Consider the following 13,660-nt stretch of genomic DNA (forward strand, 5'->3'; position numbering starts at 1 on the left):
GCCGCGGGCAGCCCCGGCACCTCCCTGCCCGCCCGCCCCAGCACACAGCTCTCGCCCGGCCCCGGCAAGCGGGGCAACGGAGCCCTGCACGCTCCCCGGCAGCGCTCCGGACCCGGGCGGCGAGGGGGGGATTGCTCCGGGGGTCCCAGCTCGTACAACCCCCGCCTCGGCACCAGCGTGAGCCCACGGTACGAGGAGAAAGCGGAGTGCTGGCCGGACCTCCCCCCTTCGGGCTGCACCCCCGTCGTGCCCGACGCTGATCAAACCGACACTTGATGCTCAAACAGCAACGAAAGCGGCAGCGGCTTGGAGGGTGAATTTTATTGAAAACAAGGACTGGAGTTAGTGGGTACAGACCGTTCTCAGATAAGGCTACAGGGGCTTCTGGCCCCCTTAAAGCCAAGCTGGTTCCCCCAGGGCTGCTGTTCCCCCTTGCCATAGCAGAAGAGATGCAGAGGGAGACCAGGGAAGTGTGAAGAGCAAGACGGCAGAGCTCCCGCATGAAGCAGAGCAGAGGGAGGTGTTGAGTTTGCCTCTTCAGCCAAGCCTTGCTCCATCCAGAGTTCCAAGCCCAGCCCAGAGTCACTGCCCCGGTAGCTGAAAGGGCAGATACTCCCTTTCCCCAAAATACAGGAATTGGGACTTTTTCAGGAGAAACACAGGAAAAAAAAAACCCCACACATGCCCAAATAAAAAAATCACTATTCCCCAAAGCACCAAAAAAAGGTGAGGAAAGGGGTCAAAACAAAGAGATAAAAGAACAAAAGCTCAGCATCAAAACAAAACCTAATTCAAAGTAACCAACACTGAAAGAAACCCCACAACTGAACACATCAGCTGCAAAGCTGTCAAAGCAAGCGGGTGCACGCAGAGAGCAGCAGGTGGTTTGCAGAGCAGGACCAAGGAGGAGCTGGGGACAACATCACCCACTTCCTCATTTTAGATGAAGAGGTGGGGTGGGGGTGTCAGGTTGGAACCGGAGTGGAGCAGCTGGGCCTGGGGTGGTTCTTTCAGGGATGTGACAGGGGGAGGGGGTGATAGGGGGAAGAAATAATGCTGCTGCACCATGCCAGCAAGGACTGAGAACCAATTGCCCTGAAGCAGGTTCCCCTGGGAGCAGCTTGCAGGAAGAGATGATGTCGAGCAGCCCTGTGCCCAGACTGAGGATCTCTGGGCTGCAGGAGTGGGGAGTGATGAATTTAAGGGGACATCATTCTTCAGGGGCTGGGGGATGCTGAAGGCCAGGAAATGCCCCCTGAAATGCACACCTCTGGGGCATGAATCTCAGGAGCAACATTGATTTATTGAAGATTCAGTTTTAAAATAGATGCATTTCTTTTTCTTTTTTTAAGAAAAAAAGTCTCAGGCCAGGGTGTCCTTCCCCTATTCCCCACCAAGCCAGAAAAGCACTAGCCCCTCCACCCAAGCTGCTGGCCACAGAGACACTCACACGCTCATTGTTGATTTAAAAATATAATATATATATATATATATAGTGCACACACATACACACACACAATTATATATTAGAAAAGGAAAAAAAAACCACAAAAATCCCTCTGAAAATTGAAATCTATGAAAAAAACCCAACCAAACCCCAAGGAAATCCACGGCCGGTGCGTTTGTCCTGTGATCAGATACAGTAGAAGCCAGAAACAACCCCTGTTGCTCCCAGAGCTCCCTGCAGGGTGCTGGAGGCTGGGAGAGTGGGGAAACACATCAGGTTTTTCACAGTGGATTTGTTAGCGGAGAAGGAACTGCTCCTCCCTCCTCCCACACACAAGGGCTTTTTAATTTATAGCGAGTTAGATTAAAACTAGGAAAACATGTTACAAAGTCCATTATATATAGACATAAAAATGTACAAGTGGTGGCAGCCCCCGGGCGAGTCACTGGGGTTTCCACTCGGCTGCCACCTCAGAGGGCAGCTGGAGGGGTGACAGGCAAGTTCTGGGACACGAGGGGAGCAGGGGACGGCCTCCAAAAGGAGCTGGTGTCACAGTGCGAGGTCTTACACGAGGCTCTATGGAAGGCAGATGGAGCGACATCTTCTCCGGGAGCCAGGGGAGGCATCGGGTGCCCAGAGCTGGGGGGGCACACAGGCAGTGCCCAGGCACTGGCTGGTCCCTCCACAGCCTTGTGCCCGCCCGGGAAGGGAGCACTGTGTGCTGGGTGAGGTCCTGTGGGGAGAGTGTGGGTCGCAGCTTGTGTCAAGGTGGGTTCATCAAAAAAAAAGGATGCATTTTTTTTTCCCCTCCCAAGGAAGCAGCGTATTTATTGAGGGAGGGGGTGCCCAGTCTGGAGCTGCCTCAAAGGGTCAAGATGTCGAGCCAGGCATTAAAACGGCCTCTGATGGGAACAGCAGCATGCCCACGGAGCCCCACAGCCCCCTAAAAAGCTGTGTAGGCTCCTGGGAGCACAGAGCCAGGCACAAAGGGAAGGCAAGCGAGACCAGAGTCCAGGCAGGGTGCTTGGGCAGGCAGGGGAGAAGAGTGGGGTGAGGACAGCAGCATTTTTTCTCTCTGCCCTCCTCAGGCAGCAAAGAACTGCAGACCCCCTGCATGTGCCCCAGGCTGCCCAGGGCAGGGAGATGCCCTCTGGGCACTCTCTGCCCTGGCCCTGCTCAGGTGCTGTGGGCACAGCCCTCTCCCCGGGAGGGACACGCCAGCATCAGCAGGGAACTCCTGAGCCTTCGGTCTCCATGGCTTAGTCGATATGGTGTTGGGCTTCAAAATGCTCATGCCGGGGGGATTTGGTTTACAGGGCAGGGAGAAAAGAGATTGTGAGGCTGGAGGGTGCCACGGGGAAGTGGGATTTGTGCAAACCACCATAAACTTGAGTCCTCGTTCGCTCTTCTCGGGGGATGCCTGGACGGAGGGGACTGGACAAAGCCAGGAGGTTTGAGTTAGGAGTCTTCCCCGAGGATCTCTGTCACAAAGGAGGCCATGTCAGTCTCTTTGGTGTCGTGCAAGGTAAAGAAAGGGTGTTCCTGCCAACAAGACCAAAGACAACATCAGCTGACATCCAAGGACAGATGAGCCTGAAGGCAGTCATGCAGCTGGGGAGGTGCTGAGGGAGAGGTGGCCACCAACCTGCTGCCCACCTTACAAACCTCCTCCCCAGGCTCCCACAGATGCCATCCTTTAGCTTAAAGATGAACTACCACTTCTAGGTTTGGTGTTCCTAGGTTCAACCCCAGCAGGACAGCCCACTTTGGCAGCTGTGCTGCCATCACTTGAGGTCTAAGCTTGCCAAGAGCAGACAGGACAGTGGAAGAAAACACCTAGAAACCCTGATCTTAACATCCATGAAAGCAACACCCCCTTCCACAAGCTGCACCCATCCTGCTCCCTGCCTGAAAACCACCCCCCACACATCCTGTTGTCCCATCTCCCCAGGAAATGCTGGAGCATTCATTTCACTTTGAAACATGTTGGGATAAAGACCAGTAGAAAGAGCTCTGCACTTACCATAAGTTCTAAATAGTTCATTCTCTCAGCGGGGTTCTTCCTTAAGCTGGAAGAAAAATAACAGGAGAGAAAGCCTGTAGGGTCTTCTGCTTTTGCTGTATGTGGCCTGTCACAAGCAATCTCCCCTTCCCAGCCCACAGGACACCCTCCTCAGGGGCAGCACCCATTCCTCTCCCTCGCCGCCCCACACAGACCACAAATGGGGAGGAGATGGTTTCCCACCACCTTGGTGGGCTCACCTCTGCCTGGCAGCTCCAAGCAGCACTGAGGGAGCAGAGGAACACCCCGAGGGGAGCAGCTACCCACAAAACCACAAATCAGCTTTCACCCAGAGGCACCCAGACGCTGCCAGGGGCTCCTTCTCGTTTCATTGCCGCTTTGCCAGAAACCACCAAAATTTCAGCAGCGGTGATGGCAAAAGGGGAAGAGAAAGCTCTGTGCATTCCAACCAGCCCGGCTGAGTCAGGCCGAGAGCAAAACCAGCTTGGGCAGCGCTTCCTGCCATGGCTGAGCACCAGACTCAGTATGGTGAGGTGGGGGGAAACGGGCTGTGAATCAGCAAAGCCAGCCCCACGCTTTGCTCCAGCCCCCAGGGCCCCCAGCTCCTCTGCAGCCAGGCTGGCAGCAAGCAGCCCCGGCCAGACACTCACCACTGCGCCGTGAAGTCCACAAAGTCCTTGGAGAAGCGATCGGCGGGCAGCTGGGGCGAGGGCTCCTCCACCACTTGCTTGAGCTGTTGGAAGGGGGTCCCCCAGGACTCGTACGGGAAGCGGAGAATGGCCAGCTCAATCTGAGGATGGGGACGGGCTGGTGTGAGGCACGGGGATGGGCATGACCCCACACAGCCTGCCTACCCCAGCCAGCTCACATTCAACATGAAAAATCTCTTTCCTTACAAACTATTTTCAATTTGGGTCACGTCACTTGTTTGGGTTTTTTTAACTTTTTTAATACAAAGGCCCAGAGGCCAAACAGACTTCCCCCTGAGGCTGGCTCAGCATATTAATGCATTTACAGGAAGCCACCAAAGACACGTAAAATGGGGTTATTTGAAAAGATAACAACAGCACACAATTTCTGCACTGGCTTCTCAAGTGCTCTGCTCACCATAAGGCAGCCTCTGGGCTTCAGGCTAGTTCTGTATGAGCCAGACACACGCAAAAAAATCCACAGACCCAAGAAAGACCAAGTGCTAGAACATGACTGATGAGGATCTTTGCCAAAACCACTTTGATTGCTGGGTTCCTCCTACAAGTCATCTCTGCTCCATCACCCATTCAAGCAGGAAAAACCCTGTCACAGCTCTTGGGCAGTCTGCTCATGCCAAAGGTCAGCTCCTGACTCAAAACGGGCAACAGAACCTCTGGGCTGGCCTGACAGGGTGGGACAGGATGGGAGGAATAAGAAACCTGAAAGGACATGGAGCAGAGCCGGGTGCTCCCACCTGCCTTTGGCTTGGGTCATGGGAGTTCAGCTCCTCCTGCTGGAAAACCGAATGAAGCCACCAGCACAGAATGGCCTGGATTAGTCCTACAACTCAATGGCCTTAAGCCTAGCCAGTCTGACATCAAACCCTTCCAGAAATAAAAAAACCATCAGGAAGCCATCCCAGGAAGAAGGCAGTGGAGGCAATCAGACAGGTTGAGGCTCTGTCCAGCTGCAGGCTGGCAGGCTTTCAGCAAGGTCCCTCTCCCCTCCAGCTTTGGAAAGGTTCAGAGATTTCATAATTCATGCTCTCTCCCATCCCACAGCTTTCTGCATCTTAGGAGGAAAGCCAGAGCTGATGGCATTTCCAGCCAGGCAGCCCAGCTCTGCTGTGCACTGGTACGGGGACACCAGGGAGAGGGGCTTGGGTTTGGCACTGCAGACAAGACAGGATGGGGGAAGAGAGAGTATCTGCCAAGGGATCTGTGCAGTGTGCACAAACACAGGGATGCAGCACCCAAGACAGAGGCCACGGCTAACAGGGTGCAGGAAAAACTCCTGTAAATAATCCACCTGCAGAGAGACAGCCTCCTGGAAAGTGAGAGACTTGTTCCCAAGGCGGCGTTGCCTCCCAGCCAACAGCTGACATTTCCTTCGTCCTCTGCTGACAGAGGCTTTCAGCTGCTTTCTGAAAGATCCGTTTCTTGCAGGGGGTAGATAAACCATCCCAAGCAGCTGCAATTTTGGAACTGAAAGTATTTCCCCTTCCTGTTGGCTGCTCTGAGCTACCCTGCAGGCAGGACCTGCTGCAAAGCACGCACAGCACCCCTCGCTCGCCCCGATCCTCCTCCAAGCCTTTGCAAGCACAGGAGGGGGAGTGCATGTGGGAAGGCTGTGACCCAGCTGCAGCAAACCCTGCTCCACTGACCACCCCTCCAGCCAGCACATGGGGAACTGCAGAGCAATTAAAAGCCAGACTCTTGGATGCCCAACTAAGCCCACTGTCATCCAGGTGCTATCCCTGGGACTCTGCCATGCACATCACCACACTTCAGAGCTATTTGGATCTAGCATTGTACAGAAGTAGCTCTGCAAAACCAAGGACAGAGGTACCAGGGAACCATGTGGGAATAACAGGCCTTTATGTATCCCCCAGGATGCAGCAGGAATACATCAAAAAGAAGAGGAGGAAAGAGAAGGGGAAGAAGATGGATTACATCCTGGCAAGCTTGCCAGCGACTTGGCAAGAGCCTCAGCAGCAGTGGTAACGCTGGCTGCCCCAGGGTGAGGTTCCCCTCTGTCCTGGGTGATTCATCTCACACCCAGAGCTAATATACTCAGAATTTGTCCCCATTTGGTGGGCATACAACCACCCAGGGGAGCAGCCACCAGCTGTCCCTGCTGAGGGCACAGCACAGACCCCATCCTAACCCCAGGGCCCTCTATGTTACCATTGTGATTCCCAGGCTCCAGACATCTGATTTCACGTTATAGCCTTTCTGGTTCAGCTCAGGGTTTATTCTTTCTGGCTGTAAGAGCAAAATGGAAGTTATTACAACTCTACCCTGTTTTCCCCATGAAAACCCCACAGAGCAAATCTCTAGCTCCAAAACCTAGGCTGGGCAGATCCCCCTCACTCACGTCCTCACGGAGGCAGGGGCTGAGATTCAGTCTAGCACTGATGAAAGCCACATCTTGCTCCACAAAACCCACATAAACTCTCCACTCCAGCTCCTGAGTGAGACTTGTACTATTCCTGCAGCATGATCCCTGCCCCAGGAGCACAAGCTACCCACGCAGATGCCACAGATGGCAAAGGGACATTAGCACCATGAAATGAAATGATCCTGCCAAGAAAAGTCTCAGCATTTTCTAGCCTTCAAGAAGCAGCCCTTCCAACCACCCCAAGCAGCACCAACCAGTCTTTTATCCTTCTGCAAATGCAAGGTGGCAGAGTCTGCTGCAGGATTAACCCACAGCAGGGTTTACAGGGAGGGTAATCCCATCCTTGGGGGGCTCTGCTGAGTCAGAAAGCCCAGAGCACTCTGAAATGGTTTCTAAGACAGGACAGATACAAAACAAAATTTATTTCCAAGTAGCAGCCTCTGAAGGCTGCCTGCTCCAGCCCCACACAAGCACACTTACAGCCATGTATGGTTTGCAGCCAGCATCCATGGTCTTTGCAACTGAGTCCACCAAGTAGCCGCTGATCCCAAAGTCGCACATTTTCACATGTCCCTCCTTGTTGATCAGCACATTGGAAGGTTTCACGTCTAAGAGAGAACAGGAGAAGGCAGATTGGGCCTTTGCAGAGGTATTTGCAGAGCCTGACATAGGATGGACAATTCCCTGCCAACCTGGGAGGGGACCAGGCAGTGCCTGGGGGAAGGGCAAGGGAAGGGACACAAACCCCTGTAAGTCTTTTGTTTCAATAAAAGTTGTTCATAGCTAAAGCTACAACCGTGCTCTTGAGGCAGAAGAGGCCTCCCCTCTAACAAGGCAAGCCAAAATGCTGAAATAACGTGTTGAGGAGTTAATGCTCAGCTCCCCAGGAGAGATTTATGCATCCAACACAGCCTTGAAAGCACAACTCTACCAAGTTCTCAGGATAGTCTGTCTCATGCCCATCATGATCTTTACACAAGGAACTACACCAGGATGAAGGGTGGGATCCGGGTGTTACAACTCCCATCTGTGATTTTTACAAAGTCTCCTTCAGCCCTCACCTTTCCAGGAATTTTGTCACCAAGAACTGCCCTTGAGGCACCTTTACACTCAGAGAGAAACACAGATGCCCATAAAAATACAGGTAATGAAGAACTCAATTATTATATTGAACCCTTCATCTTGAAAGGAGGAAGAGAACAACATCATCCAAGTAGGCACATGAGCAGTACATCTCAGGAACAAGGCTTGTGCATCTAGATCTGCCCACTATGGTCCCAAGTACCATTAGACCCCACTGTAGACTGTCCCAGAGGGACACAGCACACATCTGGATAGGAATCCTCAACGTAACTTATTTTAAGGCTATATCTCCAGCCACACCACACTAATCCCATCCAGCACCTACCTCTATGGATTACGGAGAGTTTACTGTGCAGATGCTCCAGAGCTCGTACAATCTGGGGACAGACAGAGTGTAAGAGTTTCCTGTTAGTCACACACAGCACCAGCCCTCCACTACAAATATGTAGCAGGCCCCAGACCTCCAACAGGCTCAGGCCATCCACAAAACCAAGTAAGAACCCAAGAAGCACTCACAGACACAGCCATTTTCCCTAAAATGTCTTCAGGGATGGTTTTCTTCTTCTCCAGTACTTTCTTGTAGAATTTATCTAGGGAGGTGTCCATGAGCTCCATGCAGATCCACACGTCGCCCTGTGGAGAGAGAAAGCAGTTGAGAGGCAACTCCTTGGAAACCCCTGAGAGATGAAGGGAGTGGTGAGGACAGACAAATGGCCACTGCCTTCTCCACACCGGGCAAGCCACAGTCCCTGCCACGCAGCCTACCAGCACACCAGCTCCAACCTAGACAACACTGGGCACAAATGTCCAGGTACTCCCAAAACTACCTGCAGTGACCTCTTTTGGAGGATCTACAGCAAAACCAGTCCGAGCCATGAACAACATGCTTGGGCATCTGCCATGGAAGTGAGGAATGGGACCTGGTCAACACTGTCTGAAGGAGGCAAGCCCTTGGCTTAAGTCACTGTGGCATCTCAAACAGCCCAGCTGGGCTGAAGAAAGCGGATGTGGTTTGGGACAGTTTAGGGCCTTCAGCACAATCACACAGGCCACCAGCACCCCACCAGACATCCCCCAGCTCAGTACCTCACGGAAGAGGGCTCCGTAGAAGGTGACAGTGTAGAAGCAGTCCACTGTCCTCATGGAGATGTCCAAGTCCATCAATAACCTCTTCTGCTCCTGTGTGTTCACAGTCGCTCGAATCCTCTGAGACAAACATGAAAGGAGAGGGGTTTGAAGCAGGTGGGATAACACCATGATCCCTCAGTCTGACTCACAGGGCCTGCAGTTCTGAAGCCAGGGCGAGTGATTTACACTTATTTTGCAGCCAGCAACACCCAGCAGATGCCCAGGCTCCTTCTTCCAGACAACACCTTAATGAATGACAAAGCCTTGGCAAGCTCTGCAGCAGATACAGGATCAGGCCAGCAGCCTGGACAGACACTGACATCCAAATCTTCCACTATTTAACCAGAAGCACCAAGCCTGGATTTCAAAGCCTTGCTGATCAATCCCCAGTGTGCAGCTGGTACCAGCACAGACCCTTCAACAGCCAAACCACACCAGGAACATGGGAGGCTGCCAAGGAAAGACGAGCCTGTCCCCACTTTGCCACAACTGGTGGAGCTCAGCAGTCTCTCTGCTCCCTTGGAGCTGCCTGCATCCCCACAGCAAGCAGCTGCCCTCACCTTCACGGCCATGATGGTGCCACTCTGTGCGTGTCGGACTTTCTCTACCACGCCGTAGGCCCCGCGGCCCAGCTCCGAAATGGCCACCAGGTCATCAGCTTCCACCTCGAAGTTCTTTGGGGAGAGAGAGACCAAAAACATCAGATACAAGCACACTTAGTAGCAAAGGACATCAGTGGAGGCCCACCACTTGCAGCTCACTCACGCAGAGCACTTCCAAACGACAGTACCTACAGGACCCCACCAGCTCCTACACATAACAGAGGCACCACACCTAGAGAAGGTGGGTGTATTTTCTGCTCTGTTGAACCAGAGCCCAAACCCTCTCACTCAGTACTCACCAGGGGTCATCTGACTCCCTCTCTGCAGCTAGAGATCAGGACTTTCATCCTTTAAGCCAGGACACACTGCCACTGGGAAGGGCACCAAAGGTTGGTGCCTTTCTGCCTGTTTATGATTACCCACACAAGGGTATTTCTGAAGTTGCCGAATCACATGCAGGATTTCAACAGCTCCTCTGCCAACATGGGCAGCAGTCAGGAACCCCTGCCATAGCTTCAAATTCTTGTGTGCAGCTGGAGAACCCCACCTTACACTGCACCCAAGAGATCATCAGTCACAAACATACCCACGTGTCTAATAACACTGTGCAAAGCCTCTCTTAGATGGGACAGTGCACACACAGCAGCCCAGCAACTCAATTCTTAATTATCAGGGAGTTCAAATAGGTTTTACTTGCTTTCAACTCTTTCTCCTACCATCAGAAAGCAGTCAGTAAGGTAAAATCTTGGAGCTCGGGTGTGCAACTACATTAAGCCTTGAAAAAAATCACTCACTAGCACTCAGACAAACGAGTGCCCCATGCAACAGGGTGTCACTGAGCTCCTGGGCAACCCACAAACAAGCTTCCCTAAAGAACCTAAAGGTGTTACCCTGTAACTGCCTGCTCTGCTGGGCAGGGCACAAACTCTTTGAGTGAGACATGGGCTATTTTTAGGTGCTGTGTTCATCGCTCCTAATAAGTCACAGGCCTTCTTTTAGCCAGGCTTTCTGCAGCCTCTAGTTTTCCTCTGGTCTCAGGGAACACAAATAATACCAGGATGCCCAATTGCCCCAGTAGCCACAAAAGCAGCGAGGGTGGGAAACACGCAGAGCAGAGGGCGGATGCCATGGCTGTGAGCTACGCCCAGAGCCCAGAGGAAACAGCCTTTGGCACTAAGGAGCCACGCTGGGAGATGGGGCTGCCGGGCTCCTGGCCAGCAAGCTCCCCTCAGCACTGGCCACGGCACGGCGGCAGCGCCAGCTCCACCGGACCTTCCCGCCAGCCCCAGCTCCGTTTATGCGAGCCAGATGTGCCTGGCAGGCGGCCGAGGCCGGGAGCAAGAGAGGTCTGTGCCTGAGCTCAGCACTGAGCTATGTGCTGCGCGGCACAGGAAGGTGCCGGCCCTTTCCTGGGCAGGATGCTGCATCCAGAAACGAAGAGAACGGGGCGAAGGGGGCACGTCCAGCCTCCCATCCTGCTGCCCCGGGCAGCTGACAGAGGAGCGCTGCAGGCTCACAACTCCTGCAAGGGCCTCCAGGAAGGATCTGGTGGTGCTTTTCAGGACACGTGTCCTGCAGCTGTTCCAGGTTATTGTGGGCTTTTTTCCTGGCGTTTACTCTGAGGCTTCCCCAGAAGCTGGCGGTTCCCAGCACGCTCCAGGAACCAGTATGGTCCTGCCCAGCAACCAGAGGCAATGCACCCACCGAGCCAGCGCTCCCCTCCCCTGGGAGTGAGACACAGCACCACCTGCACTGATCAGATGGACCCAAGGTCATCATCCACCCCCACCCAGGGCCTAAAGCTGGCCTTCTGCCCAAGCTCTCTTCCTCCATCATGTCACTCCTGGACCAGACCCCTCCTGCAAACACTGGAGCAGAGAAGGAAGCGAGTCTAGAGAGCTTTCCCCAAGCTACAGCCCTCTCCCCTTGCACACACCAGGCTGTCACAGAGAGCATCTCTCCCCAAGCTATTAATACACACAACACAATGGCCAGAAAACAGCACGGGCAGCAGAATTGTTCCCTGGATCCAGCCAAAGCTTCCTTTCCTCTCACCTAACCCTGAAACTGTGCACTGAGGCCGAGGGACTCTGATCCCATCAGCCAGGCCACCTCCCAGCCTGGAAGCTAAGCAGCTAGATATAGGGCTGATCCAATGCATGGTATTTTTAGCTTGCTTGCAAACAGCCTTCTGCAGCCCCAGGAGAGTCCGTAACAAGAGAATGAAATAAAAGAGAGACAGTGGCTATTTCTAGCAGTGTTTTTCATCAGGTCACTAGGATAGGCTTTGGAGAGCTAGTGAGGAGTTTGTGCCCAGCTTCTCCTGGGCCACAGGCATTAACACAGCTCTGCAGGCATGGAGGGTAAAGGGGACTTCATTTGGGGCAGCCAGAGAGTATGGTGAGGCCATGCTTGATTTAGGGTGGATGGGCTGGGTCCATCCATCCGTTCAGACCAAGGCAGCTGGTAGGGCTTTCAAGGGATGGTTGTGATCTCTCACCACAGACAAAATTGCAGAGCGAGCCTTTGATGCCCCAGTCTGTCTTGTAGAGACTGTCTGTAGGCAGAAGAAACCAGCCAGCCAGCGCACAGGCTCAGGGATGGGGTGACACATTCAGGTCCCCAGCAGACACTGCTCTGAATACACACAGACACCCCACTGCTCCAGTGGTGAAAGGTCCTGCTGTGAGATGTCTCGTGCCTGCAAAGATGCATCCCGCGAGGCTGCACCAGGAGCTCAGCCTCTTCACGGGGACTCATATCTCAAGACCTGAACTGACAGGTTGTTAAATATGACCCATAAAACTCTCCAAGCATGGGACAAACAAAGTTGAAAGCAAGCAAAAAGGAAACCACGTTGACACGTACTTTATCTCCGATGGTAATGAACGCTCTGGAGTCCAAGTTCCTCGGGGGCCTGCAAGAAAAGAGAGTCAGGAGAAAGCCCAGCTTTATTCACCCTCTCGGCCAGAGCCAAGTTTCACTTTCCTTCAAGCACTTTCAGCCACTGCTTTGTACCACAACTTGTCATGGTTTGGTTCAAACCAGCCCCTTCCAAACACAGTTGCTTTAATTGTGTCAGTAACACCTCAACCCCCTCTCAGGAGGCACTTGCTGCATGCAGACAGCAAGAATCCCAGAAGGTTAGACATGCATCAAACCAACAAGCTCGAAAACCATCTCTGCTCAAGAGAGCAGCCCAAGGAACCGGGCCCAATGGGCTGAGAACTTGCTGTGGCAGAGCAGCTCAGCTGTCATGTTTTGACAGGCAGGTGTTGTAACAGGACAGCCACGTAGCCAGAAACACACGCTGAAGGAGCAACAGGTAATTCCTCCCCACACCAAGGGAACAACAGGTAATTCCTCCCCTGTGAGTCATTTGTGTACACTCACAGGCCTGCTGCGGGCAGCGTGGCAGGCAGAGCAGGCTGGGCCCCAGCATCATGCTTTGCACAACACCATGTAGGCGAAAGTCTGGCTTTATGGCTTTTTTCCTCATTGCTGCCCACTTCCCATTATGGGCAGCATGGTACTTTTAGAGCAGACACGAGCATTCTGTCCCTCAGGCCTCAGTTCTCTGCTCTCCCCATCCCCTGGGACCTCCTAAGAGTGGAGACTGCCCAACTAGTTTGGTCACTCAATTCCCATCAGAGCACTACAGTAACCTCCAGCTTCAAGGAAGTACTTCAGGCTCACAGCAAAAGCCCTGCACTGCACAAATATTTGTACTGCAGCTTGAAAAGCACTGAGAAAAGGAGTCATGGATAGTTTGCACCAGCCTCTGGGCATGCAAGTGCCCTGCAAGCTCCATGATGCCTTCTCCAGGGGAAATTCAGACATTGACAGGAGCAGAGATAGATGTACCCACAGGGGAAGGAGGTGGCTGCTACATGCAGGGCTCAGCACGTGCATGCTGGGCTGCAGAGCATTAATGGGAGAGTTCCCCTGCCCCCTCCTCCAGCAGATCTGCCCCTTTGTGATGTTTCCCCTTTGGAGATTTCACCGCTGTCCTGGAGTTAGAAGGGTCTCTAGAAAGGGTTTCTGCAGTAAACAAGGTGAAGGTGCAGCCTAGCACAAGGTGTTTTACAAGAGTACCATGGAAGAGGGAATTTAAGCCATCTGCTCTTTGTCAAACCAAGCACCAATACCCTAGGCTCTCCTGCACAGCTTAACAAACAGGGCAGAGAGAAATTTCAATTGCCTTGAAATATAGCTCGGCACCAGCTCTTGGCACCAAGCAGAGTGCAGCACAACAACACAAGACACCCATGTCCTCGCACCAACAAT

General features: G+C 53.2%; 1 protein-coding gene across 5 annotated transcripts in view; it reads right to left on the reverse strand.

The window, feature by feature from the left end:
• Positions 1-306: 306 nt before the first annotated feature.
• The window catches only part of MAP2K3 (mitogen-activated protein kinase kinase 3), a 33,919-nt gene continuing 20,565 nt past the window's right edge, over positions 307-13,660 (reverse strand). For all 5 annotated transcript variants that reach the window (XM_061993533.1, XM_061993536.1, XM_061993534.1 and 2 more), the window contains exons 4-13: positions 12,242-12,290; positions 9,332-9,445; positions 8,730-8,849; positions 8,160-8,276; positions 7,969-8,020; positions 7,041-7,168; positions 6,347-6,424; positions 4,121-4,260; positions 3,471-3,516; positions 307-2,989 (exon numbers count right to left, since the gene is read on the reverse strand). In XM_061993533.1, coding sequence (XP_061849517.1) covers positions 2,906-2,989; positions 3,471-3,516; positions 4,121-4,260; positions 6,347-6,424; positions 7,041-7,168; positions 7,969-8,020; positions 8,160-8,276; positions 8,730-8,849; positions 9,332-9,445; positions 12,242-12,290 — 928 coding nt within the window. In that variant the 3' untranslated portion in view covers positions 307-2,905. The remainder of the gene's footprint in view (positions 2,990-3,470; positions 3,517-4,120; positions 4,261-6,346; positions 6,425-7,040; positions 7,169-7,968; positions 8,021-8,159; positions 8,277-8,729; positions 8,850-9,331; positions 9,446-12,241; positions 12,291-13,660) is intronic.

The sequence above is a fragment of the Colius striatus genome, chromosome 3, assembly GCF_028858725.1.
Source record: "Colius striatus isolate bColStr4 chromosome 3, bColStr4.1.hap1, whole genome shotgun sequence".
NCBI classification, from domain to species: domain Eukaryota; kingdom Metazoa; phylum Chordata; class Aves; order Coliiformes; family Coliidae; genus Colius; species Colius striatus.